General features: G+C 38.4%; 1 protein-coding gene across 3 annotated transcripts in view; it reads left to right on the top strand.

Annotated features, from left to right (window-relative positions):
* The window catches only part of Lancl2 (LanC like glutathione S-transferase 2), a 79700-nt gene that overhangs the window by 57809 nt on the left and 14169 nt on the right, over positions 1 to 7722 (top strand). For all 3 annotated transcript variants that reach the window (XM_055612955.1, XM_055612954.1, XM_055612953.1), the window contains exon 6: positions 5219 to 5401. In XM_055612955.1, the coding sequence (XP_055468930.1) occupies positions 5219 to 5401 (183 nt within the window). The remainder of the gene's footprint in view (positions 1 to 5218; positions 5402 to 7722) is intronic.

Genomic DNA, 7722 nt, shown 5'->3' with positions numbered 1-7722 from the left:
CTAGAAGGAAAAATACAACCCAAGAAAACTAGCTACTTTCAAAAAAAACACAGGAAATAAAACCTCACTACAGCAAAACAAAAAGTAGCCAAGCACACAAACACACTCCCAGAGCCAACATCAAAATCAAAGGATCTAAATTAAAGCCACTGGTCATTAATCTCGATCAACATCAGTGGACTCAATTCTCCAGTAAAAAGACACAGACTACCAGAATGCACGTGTAAACAAAACCCAACAATCTGTTGCATACAAGAAACACACTTAAGTCACAAAGATAGACATTACCTGAGAGTAAAGGGCTGGAAGATGGTTTTCCAAGCAAAAGGACCCAAGAAGCAAGCAGGAGTAGCCATTCTAATATCTAATAAAATAGACTTTCAACCAAAATTAATGAAAAGAGATGGGAAAGGACACATCATACCCATCAAGGGAAAATTCTACCAGGAAGACATCACAATTCTGAACATCTGTGCCTCAAATACAAGGGCAACCACATTTGTAAAAGAAACATTAATAAAACCGAAACCACACATATATCCCCACACATTAATTGTGGGAGATTTTAACACCCCACTCTCAACAAAGGACAGGTCAACAAAACCAAAATTAAACAAAGAAACAATGACTCTACAGAGGTTATGAATCAAGTGGACCTAACAGACATCTACAGAAACTTACACCCAAACACAAAAGAATTTACCTTCTAATCAGCACCTCATGGAACGTTCTCCAAAATAGACCACGTAGTTGATCCCAAAGCAAGCCTCAGCAGATATAAGAAGATTGAAATAATCCCTTGTATCCTATCTAACCACCATGGACTAAAGCTGGACCACAACAATAACAGAAATAGCAAAAAGCCTACACACACATGGAAACTGAACAGCTCACTACTCAATGACAGCTGGGTTAGGGAAGAAATAAAGAAATTTAAGTCTTCCCACAATTCACTGAAAATGAAGGCACAACATACCCAAACTTATGGGACTCAACGAAACCAGTGCTACGAGGAAATTTCATAGCACTAAGCACCTTCAAGAAGAAATTCGAAACATCTCATTCAAGCAACTTAATGGCTCACCTAAAAGCCCTAGGGGGGGAAAAAAAGAAACAGAGACAACAAAGAGTAGTAGATGGCTGCAAATAATTAAACTCAGGGTAAAATCAGTAAATTAGAAGCAAATAAAACAATTAAAAGAATCCATCCAACCCAAGAGCTGGTTCTTTGAGAAAATCAACAAGATAGACAAACCGTGAGCCAAACTAACTGAAAGGCAAGAGACACTATCCAGACCAACAAAATCGGAAATGAAAAGGGGGACATAACAACAGACAATGAAGAAATCCAAACAATCAGGTCTGTCTTCAAAAGCCTATGGGTCACAAAATTTGAAAGTCTAAATGAAATGTGTAATTGTCTTGATCGATTCCACTTGCCAAAGCTGAATCGAGACCAGGTAAATCAATTAAATAGTCCTATATCCTCTAAAGAAATAGAAGCCATCATCAAAATTTCCCATGCATAAGAAGCCCAGGGCCAGATGGTTTCAGCACAGAATTCCACTAGACCTTCAAAGAGGAGATAACACCAATACTCTTCAAAGTATTCTCCAAACAGAAGGAATACTACCAAACTCATTCTATGAAGCCATAGTCACCTTAATACCTAAACCAAGCAAAGCCCCAACAAAGAAAGAATTTCAGGCCAATCTCCCTTATGAACATTGATGGAAAAATATTCAACAAAATACTTGCAAACTAAATCCAAAAACACATCAAAGATATCATCCCCTATGACCAAGTAGGCTTCATTCCAGGCATGCAAAGGTGGTTCAGTATACAGAAATCCATCAATGTAATCCACCATATAAACAAACTGAAGGAGAAAAACCACATGATCATCTCCTTAGATGCTGAAAAAGCATTTGGCAAAATCCAACACCCATTCATGTTTAAAGTCTTGGAGAGATCAGGGATACGAGGCACATACCTAAACATAGAAAAGGCAATATACAGCAAGCCTATAGCCAACATCAAACTAAATGGAGAGAAAATTAAATCAATCCCACTGAAATCAAGGACAAGGCAAGGCTGCCCACTCTCTCCATATCTCTTCAACATAGTACTTAAAGTCCTACCTAGAGCAATAAGACAACTGAAGCAGATCAAGGGGATACAAATTAGAAAGGAAGAAGTCAGAGTATCAGTATTTGCAGATGATATAATATACGTGAGTGACCCTAAAAATTCTACCAGGGAACTCCTACAGCTGATAAACAAAATGGCTGGATACAAAATTAACTTAAAAAAATCAGAAGCCCTCCTGTATACAAAAGACTAAAGGGCTGAGAAAGAAATTAGGGAAACAAGACCCTTCACAGTAGTCACAAAGGATATAAAGTACCTTGGTGTGAACCTAACCAAGCAAGTCAAAGACCTGTATGAAAAAAATTTCCAGTCTCTGAAGAAAGAATTAGAAGAAGATATGAGAAGATGGAAAGATCTCCCATGCTCATGGCTTGGCAGGATTGACACAGTAAAAATGGCCATCAAAAATCAATCTATAGATTCAAGGCAATTCCCATCAAATTAGCAACACGATTCTTTTTTTTTCTTTCCTGACATTATTGTTTTTTTTATTACTCATTTTAATTTTTTAAATTTGTTTTAAATTCATTTTTCATATTAATTACAGTTTATTCACTTTGTATCCCAGCGTCATCCCCCTCCCTCATTCCCTTCCAATCCCTCCCTCCCTCATCTCCTCCCAAGCCCCACTTCATGTCCACTGATAGGGGAGGTTCTTCTCCCCTTCCATTTGACCCTAGCTTATCAGGTCTCATCAGGACTTGCTGCATTGTTCTCCTCTGTGACCTGGCAAGTCTGCTCCCCCCTCAGGGGGAGGTGGTCAAAGAGCCAGCCATTGAGTTCATGTCAGAGACAGTCCCTGTTCCTATTACTAGAGAACTCACTTGGATACTGAGTTGACATGGGCTACATCTGAGCAGGGGATCTATGTTCTATGTATGAATGGTCCTTGGTTGGAGTATCATCTCAGAAAAGAGCCCTGTGTCCAGATATTTTGGTTTTGTTGCTCTCCTTGTGGAGCTCCCGTTCTCTCCAGATCTTAAATATCTCCCCCTTCTTTCATAAGATTCCCTGCACTCCTCGAAAGTTTGGTTTTGTGTCTCAGCATCTGCTTTGATACACTGCTGGGTAGAGTCTTTCAGAGGCCCTCTGTGGTAGGCTCCTGTCCTGTTTCCTGTTTTCTCCTTCCAGTGTCCATCCTCCAACACAATTCTTTACAGAGCTTAAAAGAAAAATTCTCAACTTCATATGGAATAACAATAAACCCAGAGTTGTTAAAACAATCCTCTACAATAAAAGATCTTTTGGAGGTATCTACATCCCTGATCTCAACCTGTACTGTAGAGTAACACTAGTAAAAACTTAATGGTACTGGCATAGATCCCGAGTAGTGAATCAGTGGATTCGAATAGAGACCCTGAAATAAACTCACACACTTATGGACACCTGATTTGTGACAAAGATGCAAAAGTATATAATGGATAAAAGATAGCATCTTTAACAAATGGTGCTGGTCGAACTGGATGTCTACATGTCGAAAAATGGGAATAGATCCATACTTATTAACCTGAATAAAAGTGAAGTCCAAGTGGATCAAAGACCTCAACATAAAGTCAGACATATTAAACCTTTTAGAAGAAAAAGTGGGAAGAGCCTTGAACTCATTGGCCAAGGAGACAACTTCCTAAACAGAACACAGGATCTAAGATCAACAATCAATAAATGGGACCTCATGAAACTGAAAAGCTGCTGTAAAGCAAAGGACACTATTGTCAGAACAAAACAATAGCCTACAGATTGGGAAAAGATCTTTACCTACCCTGTATCTGACAGAGGGTTAATATCCAGAATATATAAAGAACTCAAGAATTTAAATAGTAACAAATCAAGTAACTCAATTAAAAAATCGGGTACAGAGCTAAACAGAATTCTCAACAGAGGAATATTGAATGGCAGAGAAACACGTAAAGAAATGCTCAACCTCATAAGCCATCAGGGAAATGAAAATCAAAACGACCCTGAGATTTCACCTTACACTCATCGGAATGGCTAAGATCAAAAACTTAAGTAATAACTCATGTGGAGAGGATGTGGAGAAAAGGGAGCCCTCCTCCATTGTTGGTGGGAATGTAAACTTGTACAACCACTTTGGAAATCAAAGTGGATACAAGAATGTGGTACATTTACACAGTGGAATACTACTCAGCAAACAAAAACAAGGAAATCATGAAATTTCCAGGCACATGTGGGAACTAGAAAGGATCATCCTGAGTGAGGTATCCCAGAAGCAGAAAGACACACAGGGTACATACTCAATCATAAGTGGATATTAGACATATTCTATAGAATAAACATACTAAAATCTGTACACCTAAAGAAGCTAATCGAGGAGGATGACTATGGGTAAGATGCTCAATCCTCATTCAGAAAGGCAAAGAGGATAGACATCAGAAGAGGAGGAAAACAGGGAATAGGACAGGAGCCTACCACAAAGGACCCCTGAAAGACTCTATCCTGCTGAGACTTAGCCAAACTTTGGTAGAGTTAAGGGAATCTTAATTCAATATAGGGAATGATTTCAGAAAGGAATAACCATTATTATACAAATTACTGCATGGAGACAAGCTAGTTATTCTGATTTACTTATAAAGAAATGGAGATTAAGTAATTTGCCAAGTAAAAGAGCAAGATAATAGAGTCAGGAGGTATGTTGTTCGTGACCTTTAGGAGGCAAAAGCCACATGGTAGGAAATGAAATATTAGTAGTTAGACAGCACACACACACACACACACACACACACACACACATCTTTTATAGTTCAGGGTTCCTTAGAGAGTCCTTCAGTTTACTACTCTGTAGGATGGAGTTACTTCAATTGTTGGTCTCAGTTCATCACAAAATAGAGAAATATGTTCAACGCATTGGAATACTGATATATTCAAGATTTCAAAGAATTGAACCAAACAAAAAAGCACTAAGTGTTGGGGGAGGGTGTTTGTGGTATGGGGAGTCACAGGATTGAATTCTAATCTTCCTTGTTTTTATGAATCATTAGTAAGATTTATAAGATTAGCCATGCTAAAATACTTCAGAAGAATAAATTGGTTTCTTTTTGTGTCTTCAAAGCCAGAAGCAAAAGTAGACCAAGAAACCTTAACAGAAATGGTGAAGCCCAGCATTGATTATGTGCGCCACAAAAAATTCCGATCTGGAAATTACCCATCTTCATTAAGCAATGAAACAGATCGATTGGTCCACTGGTGCCATGGTGCTCCAGGAGTCATCCACATGCTCCTACAGGCCTATCAGGTGAGTGCTTCTCTGTTTGCCTACATGTCAGGGCAGTTTTCATCAACCAGCTTCCAGATTGCTTCTGGATAACGTATTTGTACACTGAAAACTAGTTTTCAATTTTAATCTTTAATCTTAGTGAGTACGCATGTGACAAGTAATATGAATGAGGCTCAGGAGGCAACCTTCAGTTCTGGTCTTTGCCTTTTATCATGTTTGAGCTGGTTACAAGTACAGGTTAACAAATCTGACTTTTTATTTTAAATATATATATTATATATATATATATAATATATATATATGATATCATTTTTTGAGATTATAAAATAATATTATTTTTCCCTTTATTTTTCTTCCTCTAACCCTTCCCGTGTTGGGATACACTGACGTTTTTCAAATACTTGTTCTTTTTCTTTAATTGTTGATATATGTACATATATATTCCCAATACATAAATAACAATATGTTCAGTCTACATGGCACTACTTGTATATACATGTTTTCAGGGCTGACCCATTTCATATTGGATAACCAACTGCTGTATTCTTCCCTAGGGAAGACTATGTCTCCCAGTCTTAGTATTCTTTAGTTTAAAATTGGGAACAAAGCTGGGCATGGTGGTACACTCTTTTAGTCCAGTACTTGCGAGGCAGAGGCCATCAGATCTCTGCAAAATCAAGGTCTACATAGTAAGTTCCAGGCCAGCCAGGGTTACATAGAGAAAGATTTGTCTCAAACAAACAAACCAACAAAACACCCAAAAAACAGAAAACCAAAAATAAGTAAAAATTAGTACTGAGACAGAGCTGTCCACTATCCCCACTTATTTTCAATATAGTGTTTCAGTCACTATAAAGCAATAAGTTAGGAAAATGAAAGTAAAGGGACACAGGTCTGAAAGACATCCAACTATCCTTATTTGCAAATGATATGATCTTATACATAAGAGATTTCAAAGATTCTACTAGAAAACTTCCAGAAATGAATGGTCACTCCTTTGAGCAAAGTGGCAGGATACAAAATCACCTTGCAAAAAAAATTTAGTAGCTTTAGCATCTTTATTTGTAATAGCCAGAAGCTGGAAACAACCCAGATGCCCCTCAACTGAGGAATGGATACAGAAAGTATGGTATATCTACACAATGGAATACTACTCAGCAATAAAGAACAAGGAAATCATGAAATTTGCAGATAAATGGTGGGAACTGGAAAAGATCATCCTGAGTGAGCTATCCCAGAAGCAGAAAGACACACACAGTATATACTAACTCATATAGACATATATTATAGGATAAACCTACTAAAATCTGCACACTAAAGAAACTAATGAAGAGGTAGGACTCTGGATAAAATGCTCAGTCCCCATCCTGAAAGGCAAAGAGGATGGACATCAGAAGGAGAAAACAGGGAATCAGTTAGAAGCCTGCAATGGAGGGCCTCTGAAAGGCTCTGCCCTGCAGACTATCAAAGCAGATGCTGAGACTTATGGCCAAATTTGAGGAGATTGCAGGGAATCTTATGAAAGAAGTAGGAGTTAGTAAGACCTGGAGGGGACAGGAGCTCTACAAGGAGAGCAACAGATCCAAAAAATCTGGGCACATGGGTCTTCCCTGAGACTGATACTCCAACCAAGTAGCATGAATGGAGATAACCCAGAACCCCTGCACAGATATAGCTCATGACAGTTCAGTCTCGTAGTGGGTTTCATAGTAATGGGAACAGGGACTGTCTCTGACATGAACTGATTGGCCTGCTCTTTGGTCACCTTCCCCTGAGGGGGGAGCGGCCTTACCAGGCCACAGAGGAAGACAATGCAGCCACTCCTGATGAGACCTAACAGACTACGATCAGAAGGAAGGAAAAGAAGACCTCCCCTACTAGTAGACTTGGGGAGGCGCATGCATGGAGAAGGAGGAGAAAGAGAGGGACTGGGAGGGGAAGAGGGAGGGAACTACAAGGGGGATACAAAGTAAATAAAGTGTAATTAATAAAAAAATATTTTAAAAATTTAGTAGCCTTTCTATATAGAAACAACAGACATACTAAGAAAAAGATTATGGAAACAATACCATTTACAGTAGCTTGAAAAAAAAAAAGTAGGAATAAGGAGATAAACGATCTCTATAGTGAAAACTTATGTCTGAAGAAAGAAATTAGGAAAGACATTAGAAGATGGGAAGACCTTTTATACTCACAGATTGGTAGAATAAGTACTATGAAAATGACCACCCTACCAAACCAATGTACTAGGAAACAAGTGTATACAGATGAATGCATGGGTGGGTGGTGGATGATAGATAGATAGATAGATAGATAGATAGATAGATAGATAGATAGAT

Source organism: Psammomys obesus, unplaced genomic scaffold (assembly GCF_907164565.1).
Source record: "Psammomys obesus unplaced genomic scaffold, mPsaObe1.curated_primary_1811, whole genome shotgun sequence".
Classification (NCBI taxonomy): Eukaryota; Metazoa; Chordata; class Mammalia; order Rodentia; family Muridae; genus Psammomys; species Psammomys obesus.
The sequence above is the reverse complement of the archived record's forward strand: the minus strand, read 5'-3'. Positions and strand labels throughout refer to the sequence as shown.